This window comes from Strongylocentrotus purpuratus, unplaced genomic scaffold (assembly GCF_000002235.5).
Source record: "Strongylocentrotus purpuratus isolate Spur 01 unplaced genomic scaffold, Spur_5.0 spur5_scaffold_20, whole genome shotgun sequence".
Taxonomy (NCBI): Eukaryota; Metazoa; Echinodermata; class Echinoidea; order Camarodonta; family Strongylocentrotidae; genus Strongylocentrotus; species Strongylocentrotus purpuratus.
The window spans coordinates 17,250,835-17,269,882 of record NW_022145606.1 but is presented as its reverse complement, the minus strand read 5'-3'; the positions used below and the strand labels follow the sequence as shown (position 1 = coordinate 17,269,882).

Genomic DNA, 19,048 nt, shown 5'->3' with positions numbered 1-19,048 from the left:
TAACAACAGACAAAATATAAATTGGGCGGTAATTGCTTTGATCAGACATATCACCAGCTTTTAAAAATTAGAATTACTCGAGCTGCTTTCCAGCCATTTGGGTACACGTCTCGTGGTCAAAGGTTTGTTTGTGATATCGGTCAACGATTCTGCAATCACCTATTTCGTCATTTTTAGAAGGCGACAAGAAATTAGGTCATCGCCAGTGGCTTTGTCCCCAGACATATCGTCGAAATCAAATGTTGTGATTCGATTGACCGGAATATCATTACCAATCTTCAGTCTGAGTTGACATTGACACCTTTTCTATTGAAAGTGGACAAAAGTTAATATACATAAATCAGCAATTCTTACTGGACGGACATAACTTGGTGAAATAATGTTTGAAGAAGAAAAAATGTATTGTCATCTTGGACCGCAGAGGTATGAATAAGGTATCATTAGACGGGGTGTTGGCTCAGTCAGTAGAGCGTCCGCCTCACAACCGGGACGTCGTGGGTTCGAACCCCGGCCGCGTCACACCAAAAGACGTTAAAAGACGGGAGTTGCTGCTACCTTGTTTGGCGTTCAACAATAGGGGATAGAGCAACGTCGATCTGGCGCTGCTCAGTGGCTGCCGGGCTCACGATCAATTTGGCAAAAAGAATTTTCATTTTTTCTTTAATTCAATTACAATTTGGAGTGGACTTTAAAATATTATTATTATTATTATATTAGTTACTCTTTAAAATGATACGTTCAGAACCCCCTCCCTGAGTAGGAAGCATTTGCAATTTTAGAACCACATTAGGCGCATTTTCAGGCACTTCATTTGAGAACCACATTTGGTGCATTAATGTCCACCACCCCAATGTCCACCCCAATCACCCCTCGGTGCGCCAAGGGTTCTTAGCAGGATGTAACGCCCCGAGAGTCAGTAGTCTATTTAACTTTTATATACCAAATTCACAATATAGTCTACAAAATATACTTGCCTTATTATCCTCTTCTTAAGTAAAGATTGGTTCAAACATCACAAATAATCTGAGACACTGTATGTTAATCTTCGATGGAAAGTTGCCTGAATTTTAAGATCATTTGGGAATCGTACACACACTGTATGGTATCCGCGCTCGCATAAAGAAACTTTTTTCACGTAAACCAATGGGGATCTCAGCAAATTTAACTATACCCGGGGCAACGGGCATATTTTTAATTGACTATCCCCTTTCGCCAGGGCAACGGGCATGGTTCGTTTCTTTGTGAGCCTGACTAAAATCATGACTCCAATTTTGACCAATTAGATGACTAATTTTATTCAAAATACTGTAGAGAGGTATTTAAAAAAAAAAAATGTATTCTAATTCATGTTTAAATTTATTCAGCTATTCAGACAACTTTTTTATGCATTCATTAAACAAAATGTTCATCGATTTATTTACTTATTTATTTAGTTTTTGTTCTTCATACAGGGTAGTTTAAAAAAAAAAACTTCTTTTACAGAGAGTTCTGTAATCATTGTATTATTCTTGTTGTCCAGGCTTTCCTTCACCTTCTTTAAGAACAAGAAGCCAGAACGAGCAAGTGGCAAAGGACTTGGACCCGATTGTGTGTCTGTAAGTGCGCAGAACGGCAAATGGACCAACGAATGTTGTTACACCCGCCATCCTGCTATTTGTGAAATTGGGCCCATCGGCGATCCCGGTATGGATGTTCTCAATTGTGTATCTACATAGGGGGTGGGGGTGACATAGGGGGTGACAGGTGGTGGGGATGACATAGGGGGTGACAGAGGGGTTGGGGTGACATAGGGCGCCGACATGCAAAAGATGGAAAGAGCTATGGGAGAAAAGTTAAAATTGATAATTTTGATGATTTGTGCCCGAATAGCGGGCAAAGTGCGTACTATTTAAAAGTTTGTAGTGTCATTCAGCTCGGTCACTTTCCTCCCTCCCATATCTGCATCTAGAGTATGTGAAGGTTTGTAGCGTCATTCAGCTTAGTCACTTTCCTCCCTCCCATATCTGCATCTAGAGTATGTGAAGGTTTGTAGCATCATTCAGCTTAGTCACTTTCCTCCCTCCCATATCTGCATCTAGAGTATGTGAAGGTTTGTAGCGTCATTCAGCTTAGTCACTTTCCTCCCTCCCATATCTGCATCTAGAGTATGTGAAGGTTTGTAGCGTCATTCAGCTTAGTCACTTTCCTCCCTCCCATATCTGCATCTAGAGTATTTGAAGGTTTGTAGTGTCATTCAGCTTAGTCACTTTCCTCCCTCCCATATCTGCATCTAGAGTATGTGAAGGTTTGTAGCGTCATTTCCCATTCAGCTCAGTCACTATCCTCCCTCCCATATCTGCATCTAGAGTATTTGAAGGTTTGTAGCGTCATTTCTCATTCAGCTCACTCACTGTACGTCGCCGCCCCCCACAAATACAAAAAACAAAGAAAATGCAATAAATGATCAATAATTCATTGCACTTTCCCCCGGTCCCCAACAGCTAGAGAAAGCCCATGCATTATGGTTCAAGGCATGCCCACATAATGTAGGGGATCGGGGCAAAATGCAATGACATTAGAAAGTTGTCAATTGTAAATTCATGCTGAATTTCTTTGTTTGTTCTCTTGTTTGTGACATAAGAGTGCGATGATGTTAGCGGGTACATCTTCTTCCAAGATCGTTGCCTGAGGTTTATAACCAATCCGGATTCCTTTGAAGCCCAATGCCATGTAAGTTTGACCTTTGACCTCTAATATTCACTCAACAATAAAATGTTTGCACATGACCACAGCGATCTATATACAGAGTCTGGCCAACTTGGTTTCGGTTTAATAGTCATAACATGGTGCATCAAAATTATTCTTTTATTTGGTAGTAGTATTCGCCATATGATAGCCAGCTAGATGAAGGTTCGGCAAATTAGGTAAAGGCATTTTGATGGCTCTGTGCATGTCCACTGGAAAGGCATATTTGAAGGACATCTTACTGACAGCGATAATCTAGAATCATGGTTTCTCTTGTGACAAGACCATAATGTGGACAAATGAAGGTTTACATAGGACCACTTCAGAGGCAGCACTTGTTAAACTAATCTCAAGTATCCACAAATCATTAAAACGAGGAGGAGGTATAGTTCATGAGTACCTTTTAATACCTTTAAATAGTGGTAGTAGTAGTAGTAGTAGTGGTAGTAGTAGTTGCAGTAGTAGTAGTAGTAGTAGTAGTAGTAGTAGTAGTAGTAGTAGTAGCGGTAGTAGTAGTAGTAGTAGTAGTAGTAGTAGTTGCAGTAGTAGTTGCAGTAGTAGTAGTAGTAGTAGTAGTAGTAGTAGTAGTAGTAGTGGTAGTAGTAGTTGCAGTAGTAGTAGTATTAGTAGTAGTGGTAGTAGTAGTAGTAGTTGCAGTAGTAGTAGTAGTAGTAGTAGTAGTAGTAGCGGTAGTAGTAGTAGAAGTAGTAGTAGTAGTAGTTGCAGTAGTAGTAGTAGTAGTAGTAGTAGTAGTAGTAGTAGTAGTAGTGGTAGTAGTAGTTGCAGTAGTAGTAGTATTAGTAGTAGTGGTAGTAGTAGTAGTTGCAGTAGTAGTAGTAGTAGTAGTAGTAGTAGTAGTAGCGGTAGTAGTAGTAGTAGTAGTAGTAGTAGTAGTAGTAGTAGTTGCAGTAGTAGTAGTAGTAGTAGTAGTAGTGGTAGTAGTAGTAGTTGCAGTAGTAGTAGTAGTAGTAGTAGTAGTAGTAGTTGCAGTAGTAGTAGTAGTAGTAGTAGTAGTAGTAGTAGTAGTAGTGGTAGTAGTAGTAGTAGTTACAGTAGTAGTAGTAGTAGTAGTAGTAGTAGTAGTAGTAGTAGTTGCAGTAGTAGTAGCAGTAGTTGCAGTAGTAGTATTAGTTGCAGTAGTAGTAGCAGTAGTTGCAGTAGTAGTAGTAGTAGTAGTAGTAGTAGTAGTAGTAGTAGTAGTAGCAGTAGTAGTAGGGTTAATAAATAATAATAACCACGCATTTTCCACTAAATTTGAAGGAATGCAGAAGGCTCAAAGGTCGCCTAGCCCCATCTCTGAACGAAGCACAAAATGAAGCTCTGCTTGCATTCTACAAATCTGAATCGCCAGCCAACGGCAAGCCAGCATGGTTTAACCTACACAATCTTATCTCGAGTAGTAACTATCAAACCACTGAACTTCTCACGTAAGTTTGATATGATTCGATTTGATTCCATCTCATTTGATGAAAATAATAATAAGATAATTATAATAATAATGATAATAACAATAACAATCATAGTAATGATAATGATGAGAATTATAGTGATGATAACAATAAAAGATTTAAACTAATGATGATGATAATGACAATAATAATGATAATAAAAATAACAATAACAATAATAGTTATGATAATAATAATAATGGAAGTAATGGTAATGATATTAGTATTAATATTAATGATAAGTTAACAATAGTGATAACAATGATAATAATGATAATAATAATAATAATAATGATGATAATAAAAATGATAATAATAATATTAATAATAATGATGATGATGATAATAATAGTAATACAAATAAATAATAATGATGTTTTTGATGATAATGATGTTAGTAATAATAATAATAATAATTATCATTATCATAAAAATAACGAGATATGAATGAGATATTTTAAATGCCATCCCTTCTCTCTGTTAAAATGTCATTGCAACTCAAAGAAAATTTAGGTTATACAGTACATTATTAGTTGTTCTTCTTTGTGTATTGTTTTCCTTCATGTAATATTGCTCTCAATTATGTAACCAGTTTAAGCATTTTATATGTTCTTCTATTTTTAGAACAAAAAATTGTCCAGTACAAATTTCTTGTGAGTTTACAAGAGACCTATAAATGCTTCTTATCTTATAAAAAGGGCAAATTAAAAAATCACCACACCATGTACTGATGTTAAATCTTTGCGCTACTTATTTGCATTGAATTGTTACTTAAATATTACTTTCATGTTAGTTTATCAGCGTATCTGCAGGAAATCCTGTAAATTTCAAAAGCTCTGTACATCAAATTTCACAAATCTTTCGTTTTCTTCGTATTTATTTGTATTCTTGATCCGACTTCATAACATGTGAAGTAGAATATCATTTTGCATTCTATACCTTGCTTTCAGGGAATAGATTATCATAAGAAAGAAGGATGAAACATGAAATTCGTTAGGATCACGTTTAAGCCCTTGGCGTGGATTAAGGGTTGTTTGACCTTAGGCTTAGGTCTACGATCAACCTTTGGGGTTGGGATCAGGGGCGTGGGATCTTACGATTTATCAGCCCCCTTGGCGTGGATTAAGGGTTGTATGACCTTAGGATTAGGTCTACGATCAACCTTTGGGGTTGGGATCAGAGGAGGGATCACGTTTAAGCCTTTGGCGTGGATTAAGGGTTGTTTGACCTTAGGCTTAGGTCTACGATCAACCTTTGGGGTTGGGATCAGAGGTGGGATCACGTTTAAGCCCTTGGCGTGGATTAAGGGTTGTTTGACCTTAGGCTTAGGTCTACGATCAACCTTACTTGTATGTGGGGGTATTCTGAGGATCAAAGTACAAGCGTAGCTTTATCAGGTCTTCCCACTTAGGAACTTATGCTCTTTATATACATTACATCGTATAACCTTGTAATAAAAATCTTGTAAGTAAGTTTGTACCCAAAACTTTCATGCACATTTTATGTTTGCTGTACTGAACTGAATAAAAGTGAAAAGAAATTATGACTGTACTGAACTGACCGGGAATGACTGAATTATGTGAACTAAAGTGACCTCAATTGACCTCAACCTACTAAATTTAAACTGACCTGCACTGCCCTGAACTGACCTTAACCTTTTAAATATACCTCAAATGAGCCTATACTGACCTCAACTGAAGTGACTGAACTGAGGTTGGACTGACTGAACTGAGGCGGAACTGACTGAACTGAGGCTGAACTGACTGAACTGAGGCTGAACTGACTGAAAAAACATGGCCTGATGTGACCTGACGTAGCTAAGCTGAATGATTTTTTTTTCTTCTATTCCAGGTCGACTTTCTCTAAACTTCCTGGCAGATCTTCAGACAGTGATCGATGTGTGAACATAGGGTCTGGCGGATGGGGAAAAGAGTGTTGCCACGATAAACTTCCTGCAGTATGTGAACTGAATCGTAAGCAAATAAGCGAGTTTGACTTCAGAACTTAAGTGAATAGTTAGCAACAGTCATATTATTTGTACCAAAAAAATCTACAAATTTTCACATTTGTGACGTATAACATCTCTTTTATAACATCTGTTTGATTGTAGCGTTTGCATTATTACCATCGTTCTTCTCTTCTTTTCTCTAACTTTTATTTAATTCTCAGATTTAGAGGTCTCTTGAAATAGAATGTTGACCTTCATATCTTAAAATATTGTGGTAACATGCTGATTGACATACATTATTATCATTTGTGTATTTCTGTTGTGTTTATAATAATGTTACAATCATATTCTGTCCTGTCATTTCGAATATTTTCTGATTTTTCTCTGATTACTTCAATTCAGGCATAGACCTTTCGATAGTTTATATGTAAGCTTTTATCTAATCATGTCTTTGTGGTGGATCAGTTTTGAAGTAATTAACACACCCCTCTGAATAATCATGTAAAATAATTAAATAAATGAATAAGGAAAGAACGAAAATAATTAGATGACACAAAATAAACAAACACAAAAAGTAATACTGGATAAATGATTACATATTTCCCTCTATCTTGCTGCCTCCCAGGATGCCCACAACATTACATACAGAGCGGTGATATCTGTGTCCGTCTACTCCAGACACCCGATACCTGGGAAGCCAGTGAGAAGGTGAGATGATAGGAACTTTTAGATTTACGCGACGAGAACGTGGACCTCTATGTGTGACATCCTTTTAAGGCAATGTGACGTCCTTTTAAGGTAATGCGACGTCTTTTAAGGCAATGTGACGTCCTTTTAAGGCAATGTGACGTCCTTTTAAGGCAATGTGACGTCCTTTTAAGGCACTGTCGGGCCCTAATATACAGTCAGTAAACCAAGTCCTGCGCGTGTTAACTGAGCTCTGTGATATAATTCGATACAAAAATACGAAATGAATTCCACCTTACGTCATCATTAACAAAAACTGCAGCGGCTTTGCAGTGCCATATCTGAACGAGACTTAGTTTCTGTTGAAGTAATTAATGATATAAAATAGCTAAAGTGTCCGTGTCTTCGAAGCAGGTACTTTGTGTGCGCCACACGTAAACATAGTAGAAGATCAAGAAGAAGACAAAACTAGGTACCGAACGAAAGTTTTTAATTTCTATTGAAGCTTTAAGTATCCGTGAAAAAAACATTAAAGTCTATCGTGAAAATTATAATTGAAGACATTTTCATTTCAAATCCTCGAAATTCACGTGACAATTGCGCTCGAAATAACGAGTGGTCTGACAAGGGAACCTGTCTTTTTGGAATGTCAGAATGGTCACACTGCCTTTTCTTGTGAAAATGAAATTGTTCTTACTTAAATAATGACAGAACCTTTGGCACACTTTAAGTCTTTAGAAAATGTTGAATTGTATCAAATTCAGCATTATACATGAATATAAAAGAAAATCCTGTATAATTTCAAGTCAAATTTGAGGTGCACAGACAAAGAGCTCCCGTTATACTAGAAGCGTTGATGAATGTAGGGTCAAAGTCTTCCCTAGCTAGTTTCAACTCCAGAGATTATGACCAAGGGTTTATAAGTTACGAACCCTGCAAATACGTGAAATGCATAGATACGTCTAAGGTGACTGTCCATCGAGGATGTAGTTGAGGTTGCAATACTCCAAAAGTTTAGACAAGTTTCTCTAATTTTGGGTCATTTTATGATAAATTTAAAATCATAATGAAATATGCATCAATCAACAACAAAATTAAGATTTGTATTCATTTATAAAAGAATACATATCTGAGAAAAGAAATATTTTAAGAACTCTTACACGTTTGCAACCCCGAAAAAAATCTTGATAAAATATATAATACAAGATGTCATAACAAACAAGTATCATTACAAAGAAATATGCCGCTAATAAGAAATATAACTATTAGCTTTTGAAATATATATATATATATTTATAACTTGTACAAAGAGTATTAATAAAAGTGAATGAATGTTAAACCGATGCTCAATATGTACCCAACAGAAATGCCGCAAGGACGGGGCAAGCTTAGTGATAGATGGAGACGACCAACTCGAAGAACTCCTTGGCAGTAAGTTTTTGAGCGCAGGTTCCTGGATTGGCTGTCATGACCAGGTCGAGGAAGAGAACATCCAAACACCATTCCTAAAGGAGTAAGTATTAATGTAAAACAGTCACAACTCGCCGCGAGTCTTTTTGCAAGTGCAGGTCCGCAGCTGTGGTCGGGTTGTAGGCCAACTCCTGCGATTCGCACGTCCTTCTTACGATGGACTTGCGACGAGGCCGCCTTGTATTCTCCTCAGAAAATACTACCCCCTTACCTGCAAGAACGTTCGAGGTGATTACCACCCCGTGCAGGTGCAACAAAAAAGGTTTTCTTTTTAAATTTCTAATTCATCTTAAAAGTCACAAGGCCAGAGAAACATATTGTTGATGCTGAATTAGGAATTTAGAAAGGAAATGTATTGACAAAGGTAAAGCATTGTTTTTTGTTCAATTGGACATGGATCCGAAAGATATCGGCATGCATTTCACATGCTTTAGGCAGCAACGTATCATGAACAAAATTGATTAAAGAGATGTGACAAATGAAATAAATTACTTGCTTAATAATAATCCCTCTTTGTGAAAATGAACAATTTATAAACAACTTCTGTACTACATTATATCATGTCAAAATGCTAATGACCCAAAATGGCAATTCAGTTCAGAAAAGACAACCATATATAGGCCTATGCCATGCAATGTGCATGTACATGAACGCGAGAGTGTCCGTGTGTGTGTGTGTGTGTGTGTGTGAAGGAGGTAGGGGTTGTTGCAATCGATGCCTGAATTGCGCTTTGCTATACTATACCCCGGTTCCCAACATAACAAAATCCTCTGTGTGCCCATGCCTTGAGCCATAATGCATGACGTCCAGAGGATTTGTTTATGTTGGGGACCGGGGTAACATGCAATAAATTATTGAAAATGTATTGCATTTTTTTTGGTTTTGTTTTATTTATGGAAACTGCCCCCTACCCTAGTCCCCCGATGCGTACAGTCATGGTTCAGTGACAAAGCAATGGCCTCGTAACTGTGAGGCCCCAGGATCAAAACCGTGTCGATGTGCTATATTAGTGCCCTTTTGTGGGGCATTAATCCTCATTACTGTCATTTATGACTTAAGGGCGTAGGTCCCCTAGTTGATAAGCATAGTAGCATACACATGCTTTAGCAGTCACGCAAAACACACATTGGGAGGTCGTGGGTTCGAACCCCGGCCGCGTCAGTGGCTGCCGGGCTCACGATCAATTGGGCAAAAAGAATTTCCGTTTCGGTTTAATAAAGTTTGGAGTGGACTATTAGGCTATTATTATTTGACATTTTGCTCCGTTGGGGGGGGGGGTAAGGTCAGCTTTTTTAGGTCAACCATGGGAATATTTTTTTTATTTTTATTTTTTTTTTTTTAATAAAAAATTAAAAAAAAAAAAAAAATCCAAAAGGGGGGGGGGGGTTTAGAGAAATTTAGGGGGGTTTACACACAAAAAATTACCAAAGGGGGGGGGGTTTGGGGGGTTAACTCCCCCACCCCCTGTGTACGCGCCTGAGAAGTAGTAATATTTGTGACACGCCTACGTGCACTTGCGTCTGGGGTTGAATGACACAAGCTCAGCAATAATTTTCCTGCGGCTGATTTCCTACACATCATTCCCGTACTAAGCACTAGTGACCTAAAAAACTAAACCCAGATTATTGTTGAAATAAAAAATAAAAAATAGACAAATTAGAAATAAACATCATAGTACTCTTGTGTGTATTACAGTGTACGTTAATGAAAAAAGTAGGAAATATTCCCAAATATGAATCTGTAGTTATGAGTTTTGAAATACATGTCTTCTCAATTCTCATTGTTTACTTAGACTCGGCGTTGAGATCAACAGAAATAACGCAGAGAGAGACTGCTGCGTTCTGAATTCCGATGGAGTCTCCATGGAATGCTGCTACGAGAAGCTACGTGCTATATGCTCTTTGCCATTAAAGAAGTAGCGTCCCTCAGGGAGCACAATAGGTACTTCCATTTTCACCTGTTTAACCATGTTTCCCGACCCGAAAGCAGGGAGCAATATTAGGTAGTTTTGTTTTCATTTGTATAATCATCTGTTTCAAACCTGCTGTGTGTTCTATGAAAGCATACACATATAGTGTCTCATATAGAACACTTTTAGGTACTTTCATTTTTATTTAGTCATTTATCTTTTACCGATTTTACAGTGTTGGGTGGTAAAACCCTAGTATTTGCGCCCTAAAAGGACCGCAGTATCCACCAGGAATGTCTTGCAAATGTGATGAGAAACAAAGCGTTAAAGTGTTTAAATATAGCTTAAGAATTAATGGGAAAATATTTTAGCATGTACAAAGCACGTCGCTTTTTTAATAGACATGTATATAGGCATACCTTTGCACGGTTTGGCTCTTAACAAAAACATTGCATTATTTATATTTTAAAAAAATGAATGCACATAGTCAGGAAGAAACTACCCAAACAGGCGGCCAAAATTATCCGAACCTGCATGTACTTTGTGAATACTGAATATTTAATCCTGCCATGTGGACTATCCTACTTCCTTTATATTATGCCTTGCTAACAGTTAGCACATAGTAAAAGTGACCCCAAATATCCAAAGATCTTTTACACGTCCATAGAGAAGTCCAACTCTATGCACCTGTTTACAAAAACATGTACTGTCGGTGCTTAAAGCCCCACTGTCCTACTTGTAGCTACTTGCTCCCTCTATAAAGAAAATTTCCCCAATCGGTGCCTGTTGGTCCCCCATGATCCTCTTTTTCTTATGTTAGTTGAGAGCTGAGTTAATGAGATAGCCACCTGTCAGTGACCTCGCTGTGTGGTCTAATCCCTTCTGGTCAAGTAGTATTGACGGTCTTTAATGTATAATAAGTACATACATTTCAATCTTTCATGCGCACGTATCCAGTATTCGTATCGCTTGGTTTTACAATTTTGGACAAATGACCTTTATGTGCTCATGCGCATATTGTATTTACAAACTGGCTTTTTGTGATACCACTGCTAGGTAGATTCTTATAATGTGCATTGCTTTAACGTTGTTCTATCATTTAAGGGATTTGGTAACATTGTTCAGATAAGAGAAAGTGGTACTTAGGTATTGACTTCAGTGCTAGACGTACATTTAAAGATTGTTATATCATTTAAGGGAGTTGGTAACATTGTTCAGATAAGAGAGAGTGGTACTTAGGTAGTGACTTCAGTGATAGACGTACAATCAAAGATTGTTCTATCATTTAAGGGATTTGGTAACATTGTTCAGAGGAGAGAAAGTGGTACTAAGGTAGTGACTTCAGTGATAGACGTACAATTAAAGATTGTTCTATCATTTAAGGGATTTGGTAACATTGTTCAGAGGAGAGAAAGTGGTACTAAGGTAGTGACTTCAGTGATAGACGTACAATCAAAGATTGTTATATCATTTAAGGGATTTGGTAACATTGTTCAGAGGAGAGAAACTGGTACTAAGGTAGTGACTTCAGTGATAGACGTACAATCAAAGATTGTTATATCATTTAAGGGATTTGGTAACATTGTTCAGAGGAGAGAAACTGGTACTAAGGTAGTGACTTCAGTGATAGACGTACAATCAAAGATTGTTATATCATTTAAGGGATTTGGTAACATTGTTCAGAGGAGAGAAACTGGTACTAAGGTAGTGACTTCAGTGATAGACGTACAATCAAAGATTGTTCTATCATTTAAGGGATTTGGTAACATTGTTCAGATAAGAAAAAGTGGTACTAAGGTAGTGACTTCAGTGATAGATGTACAATCAATGATAATCTGAAAATTTAATGAAAACAGACCACTATCACTGATAACAATTGGAAACAATTATCTGATCGATTCCTAAATTCTTCGAACTATATTATTATACTTCACATAAAATTAATATTAGGTTAATGTAAATCGTCACATAGCACTGCATTTCATCTATATACCATTCCAAACTTTAAAGTGTGAACAAGATCATTAAATGCCTGCTTTAATTCTTTTTTTCATTGAAAAACGGTTTGGAAAAAGGTTGAATCTGGTAGGAATGTACTGTTAAGCCTTCTAAGAAAACCATAAATATCTTTGGGGTTCAATAATTGTTTTCGGGATTTTTTGCATGTTGTAGAAGTGTTGTAGTCGAGTGGTTTAAGCACTTGACTTGAAATTCAAAGGTCGTGGTTCGATCCCCGATACGGCACTAATGTCCACTCGACCCAGGTGAGGTAAATGGGTACCTAGCAAGAATTATTCCTTGAAATGCTGGAGCGCTGTAATGGCAGCTAGGCTAAAGCCGGGGTAATAATTAATGCGCCTCGGAATAGAATTTCTAGATAGACGGCGCTATAGAAATACCTATAATTAATAATTGTTATGTTAGAGGGCCTGTACAGTAAAAGGAATATAAAAATAACATGTCGTACAATACTTACGCACTTCTTTGTTCAACCTTTTACAATGTTACCGGTTCACTTAAATAAAGAAAAATAGTAATGGATAGCTCACAAATATTTATTACATTCAGTATCCTACTCTATTCTAACCAAAGTGTTTGCCTTTTCTTTTCCTTTTTTCTTTTTTTTTCCAGCTGACATTTGAAACACTTGACTTACTTTGGTGTGCAGACCCGACTCTTTTCTATGACCTTTAAACTCTTCTCACCTTTGACGCCTATATGGAAATGGCCCTTTTCAACCTCAACGCAGGAGCGGGGAAAAGCTGTCCACAATTGACCTGTGACCTATGAACTCTCGTCACCTTATATATATATATATATATATATATATAGATATATATATATATATACAAACGGAAGTGACTCTCCTCAAACTAGACACATAAATTGACATCTCTGTTCGCAAAAGGGCATAGTGTTTATATTGGAATGATAATACAAAGATCTTCAAATATCTGTCATTACGTTTTGGTTCACCTGCCGCCATTTTGAAGAAAACTATCACACTAAAGTATACTTTACTGTCGCTATGTAGTTTAAGGTATTAATGCTGTAAACTTCAATTATACTTTCTAGACAAAGAATCAATTACGTTGGCATCCAAGCACTTCATGTTATTTGAAGATTCGCTGAGGAGGTCTGTGAACGTTGTATAGTTATCAGCATTACCATTTTCTATTGGAACTCTGTCCAATTATTGTGCAATATACACACTATTAAACTGTAAACTATAGATTCAATCTGGTTAACATTGTGTCTGAGATAAACTTAACATTCAAAGCAATCTTTACTGACATCCGTTTTTAAAATTGAACTGAATGTGGGGGAAATTTCCTTTTTCTTTTTCAACAAACCTTCTATTCGAAGGAATTTGAATCTGTTGTATATATCTATAAGCACACAGTCATTATAATGTGTTAATTGGTGGAAAAATCTTCAACCTCTATTTTATGATATTTATGTCATATACTTAATTATGTCAATGCTTAATCATGTATATAATTGACATCCATTACGTTTTCCTTCCTTTACATGATTGAAGTATTTCCATTGATTCAAATGTCACGCAATGATAAGATGGTACTTGATGCCATCCCTAAACAAGAAAAAATAAAAATAACTCAAGAGCTTTTAAGTTAATTGGATAGAGCAACAGTTCTCGCATGGAATCTGCACATATCTTTGGCTGGTCCGGAATGTGCACATTCCATTGGAGTTGTTGCTCCGAAATTAAAATCTCAACCAATTCAGTAATTTAAATAAAAATCATTTATTACCGACGAGAAGCAAAGGAATAATGTGTTTATATTAAAGGCATTAACATGATCTTGATCGGAAACATTGATAGCATTATGGTTAAAAAGTATGCTGCTCATAAAATCATCAATATTTTGAGGCAATACTCTTGTCACTTCTATAAAACTTCGAACTCATTCATTCAAGCATCGGACTAGACTGGGGCAAATTCAGTGTTTAGCGCTGGTGTGATCACCACGCCATTGTTTAGCACAAACTTGTATAGAACCAGCAACCTTGTCCACTGTGTCAGCTATCTCTATTACGTGCCACCCGTTCTGTTTGCCGTCACAACAAATTTAAACAGCATTAATCTTGGTTATTTGCCATAGTGAAGAGCGGCAGAAATGTTCAACTCAAATAGTTGGAAAGATGATCACATCTATCTAGAATTGAAAGGCTCTAACACATGTTCTACTGTAAAACAAGACAGTCATAAATTACTTGAAATGTACCATTATAAAACTTTTTTGGCAATGTGCAATAAACTTAATTCTTGGTGTTAAACAAATATCATGGTTCTGCTTTTCTTTGAAGTTTCATTTTCAGTATTCATGTTATTTATAATCAAGGTAGATGTATAAAATCCAATATTATATAGCATCTTTTTTCAATGGATATCACTATTTACTAATAGTACATACACTTCATTTCGATTTCAATAACGGCTCCCTCAAATATGCCTCGGGAAACTGCGGCATTGTTTTCCTTCAGATTATTGTAATTTCTGCTTTTTTTTTTTGCTTTTTTTTTTTCTTCTTTGAAATGAATAACAAATTTAAGCAAAACAAAATAAGAAAAGTTCTTAGTCTTCTCACTTTTTGGTTATCACATTTTATACGTAACAAGAAGATAATATATATATATATATATATATATATATATATTTGTTTAACGAAGAAAGCACTGGGGTTTACCGGGACATATGAGATCAGGGGGGGGGGGGTGTTTCACAAAGATTCTAAGTCGAACTTAACTCTAAGTTGGACTTAAAAGTCATGGGAAGCCGTTAGCATCTATGAAAATATTTCGTAAAAGTTATTTTAAAAGGCATAAAATGTTGATTCAAATCATTCATATTTTCTAATATCAAGGAGATTTCATGTTCTTAATGTGCAATTTATAAAAAGTCTAGAATAACTTTTGCTTTTGAATATATTAAATTTTAAGGCTACAAATGGCTCTCCATAATTTTTAAGTCCAACATGGAGTTAAGATCAACTAAGGATCTTTGTGAAACACCCCCCAGGTCCCGGTAGAGACATCCTAGTTCGAGTAAGACCCATATTTGTGAGTCGCCAGTAAACAGGGCTATAGCAAGAACCCTTTGGATTCATTGATCAATCATCATTTATTTATTCTTGTCCACAAATCTGGAAATATGCTTTCCAAAACCAATAAGAGGCAATACAAGAAAGCAAGACAGAAAAACAAAGTACAATAGAAATACACATTTACAAACAAACAACCAAACCAATATAATAACAATAATAATAATGATTTATTGTAGTACTATTCTAAAGAGACTTGGTTTACCATAGAAGGGAACAAAATATGACTGGAAATGAAGAGTGTTAAAGGTACTATGTCCCTTTTGCAGCCAACCTCAAATTCTGTAGAACTTTGCAGGAATTACGAATATGTCATGTATGTACTATCTGTGAAATTTAAACGTTAGCAGTGTCCTTATATTCAAATTATGCAAGGAAACCCGTTTACTTGCTACACTTCACTGTCAGAGACTATTGAGTGACTGACTGGCTTTTTTCTTCTTTGGTAATAACATATATGAAAAGAGTTGTAAAGGGTACATGAGCATTTGTCTACATCAATAATCCACTTCTTGTGATGGCCAAGATTAAACTGATTAAATCTTTGCGCAGCATAAAACGTATGACCATTCGGTACAATTGTCTAAAAATGAAGACTATTACTTTTGGGCTCTATAGCCCTAAAGTCGATTTGACAACTAATAGTCGTTATTTTCCCACTTGAAGACATTTTCAAGCCCCACCTTTTTTAGAGAAGTTCTAAATTAGTATTATCTTTCAAATGCAGTTGGAATTTAACTTTTTCATTTTTTTGGCCTGCAAATGGGACATAGTACCTTTAAGGGGAAGGGGGAAAGGGCCGAGTTGGTGTTTATGTATTGGTGTGTGAAAGAGAGGAGAGGAGAGAGGGGACGAGGGAAAAGGAGAGACGGGAGAGCGAGATATAAATAGTGATGACGATGCAGGCCTATATCTTTCAGTTTGAAAATCAGAAATTGTAAATATCATTTCGTAAATATCATCATTATATTATCATATTTTTCATTATTATTTGTTTTATTATTATCATTATAATTATCGTTTCTTATATCTATAAAATGAATTATGTATTCTAGTAGGCCTACTGTTGTTGCTTTTATTATTTTCAAAACCATGGAAGAGTTGAAGTGGCTATCACTAAAGCTTTTTCTGTGACCCACAACGTTGTTTTTCGTTTTGTGATTATATATTACTGTAATCATAAAACCCTCACACTGCAAGCTATACAAATGGTGCCAATTCTTTTAGAGACATTTAGGAATATAGCAAGCACTATAAAAAAAACTAAGTTGTACCCCCTCCCCCCCCCCCCCCCCACACACACACACACACACACGCACACACATACATGATAAACAAGAACAAAACAAAAAACAAAGAAAGGAAAATGGAAAACAATATTAGGCAATGGAAACTCTGGATTTGGGGTCTGTGTACGTACTCGGTATTGCAACAATCAGGGTGCAATATATTTTGAATATTATTCTACCACAGCTAGTCCCCGGGGTAGTTACACGAAGCAAACTATATAAGAACTTTGAAAACATTTTCATATAGCAGGAATGACACCGTTACGGACACTACAGGAAATTCCGGACAAAATTTATGCTCGCAATGGGGGATATATTTTTGTAAAGTTTGTATCTATGTTCGATTTTTTTTCTGATGATGATAGGACAATATGTAACCCAGAAAATATAACCAATAACCAATTAATATAAAGCTGAAATATATTAATCATAGAGGCAATAGTATGCACTTAGCTGTTTTTCAAAAAAGTGTTACGCTTGTCTCTTTACAGAAATAACCACTGTATCGCAATTTCTTGGGTCAATTCTCAAGCCGTCATGGACATGGAAAGACATAGCATATTTAACAACTGATGAAAAAAAAATCCATTTTCAAAGTACAAATGGGTAACAGCCAAAAAGTGGTATTTTTGGCCCTCTATTTCCACAGCTAAAACAAGTTAACATATGGCTCCGTTTAGTCTCATTTCACAACGCCCCTTATCGTCAGAGCATGATCAGAGTCAGCAGCCTAACATGTTAGCCTATGGACTTTTTAAAAATCGTTAAAAATTCATTTTTTGTTTAAACGAAAAGCACATCCACCCCGACGTATGTTATCACTAGCTCTTTCATTGGAGCCCTCATGTCTCATTGACTTTTGAAAGTTCACCCACCGTAATTTTTCAAAATAGGTTGCAAGCTCGTCATTGCCTATAATACACATGTCGAGCACACGAAACATAAAAAGCATGAATTATCATGGATCACTTCTGCCTATTTCATTATGTCCATTTCATCCAACCCCCCCCCCCCCCCCCCCCCCCCGTAATTTTTCCATTTAGTAAAAGCAAACATTTTGCCGAGTTTAGCAAAAACATGAATATTCATGAACGGTCAGACAATACAGCCTTTTAGTACGTAACGTATAGTGAATGGGAATGGGCGATGATCCGTTCAGGAGGTAGAGGTCAGTGGTTTGTGCTGGCAATGTTCACGCGAGCGAAAATGAGACAATCGGAGCAATATGATTCCAACAAAAGTTGCTGCCTGATGAAAACTCATATGGTCCAACATTTCAGGCCACAAACATTTGATTAAATGACTTTGTGTTTCCAGGAGAGATGCGTAACATTGTAGGTAAAATAGTTGCACCCTGATTGTGCCTATAGCGACCCTACTTAATGGCATGTGCAAATAATGCAGTGGTGTATAATGATGTCGAATCAAAGTTTGAAGGTGCAGCCCTAGAAGAATACGACATAAGTATTACTGAAGTGGAGAAGAAATTAAAAAAAATAAACCTATCAAAGTCTCCTGGACCAGATGGCATACACCCCAGAGTACTGGAGGAGACTGCAGATAGTATCGCTGATCCATTGACCACCATCTTCAACAAGTCACTCCAGGAGGGAAAACTTCCTGGTTCATGGAAGGTTGCTCATGTAAGGGCTATCTACAAAAAAAGGAAAAACTACATCTCCGGGAATCTATTGGTCTGTAAGCCTTACCTCAATTGTGTGTAAGGTGATGATGGAGTCTATTCTACGTGACCAGATTATGGATTTTATGGATGTTAATCAGCTTTTGAGTGATCACCATCATTGCTTCGGTCCCAGCAGGTCGTGGGTAACACAATTGATAGAAGTGTTAAATGAGTGGACTGGCATGATTGATGAAGAAGGTGGCGTTGATGTGGCAAGGCTTTCGACTCTGTACCGCACCAGAGACTACTCAAGAAGATCAGAGCTCATGGCGTTAGCGGAAACCTGTTGAGATGGATCCAGAGCGTCCTTGGAGACAGGAGTCAATGCGTCGTCATACATTGGAAAAATCAAACTGGGCAGAAGTCTTAAGAGAGAAATGAGTCTGAAAAGAGGTATTGTAAATACAAAAGACACCTAGACCTATACCCTTTGTTCCTTTATTTAGTTGATCGAACATTAGATATTGGTCCAACCTCCAACGGCGTAAACATTCCTCAGAAAGTCAAACACAAAGTATAGACATTCGATGGAAAGGGAGGGGGTATAATATTCGATGAATGAAGAGAGGTATGAATTTGATAGAGAAAGAGGGGTAATTATGCGATGAATGAAAAGAGGTAAGAATTCAATCGATGGAGAGGGAGAGCTAGGGGTATAATATTCGGTGAATGAAGCTGAGGTATGAATTCGATAGAGAGAGGAAGACTAGAGACAGGGGTATGAATCTGATGGAGAGGGAGAGGGGTAAAGATGCGATGAATG

At 36.8% G+C, this 19,048-nt stretch overlaps 1 protein-coding gene across 1 annotated transcript in view; it reads left to right on the top strand.

Moving 5' to 3' along the window:
- Nucleotides 1-14,492, top strand: part of LOC105442002 (fibrillin-1-like) — a 44,560-nt gene extending 30,068 nt beyond the window's left edge. Inside the window, exons 10-17 of the mRNA XM_030992893.1 lie at nucleotides 1,520-1,683; nucleotides 2,621-2,709; nucleotides 3,985-4,151; nucleotides 6,024-6,145; nucleotides 6,746-6,828; nucleotides 8,172-8,320; nucleotides 10,070-10,218; nucleotides 12,818-14,492. Of these exons, the coding sequence (XP_030848753.1) occupies nucleotides 1,520-1,683; nucleotides 2,621-2,709; nucleotides 3,985-4,151; nucleotides 6,024-6,145; nucleotides 6,746-6,828; nucleotides 8,172-8,320; nucleotides 10,070-10,196 (901 nt within the window). The 3' untranslated portion in view covers nucleotides 10,197-10,218; nucleotides 12,818-14,492. The remainder of the gene's footprint in view (nucleotides 1-1,519; nucleotides 1,684-2,620; nucleotides 2,710-3,984; nucleotides 4,152-6,023; nucleotides 6,146-6,745; nucleotides 6,829-8,171; nucleotides 8,321-10,069; nucleotides 10,219-12,817) is intronic.
- Nucleotides 14,493-19,048: the final 4,556 nt, after the last annotated feature.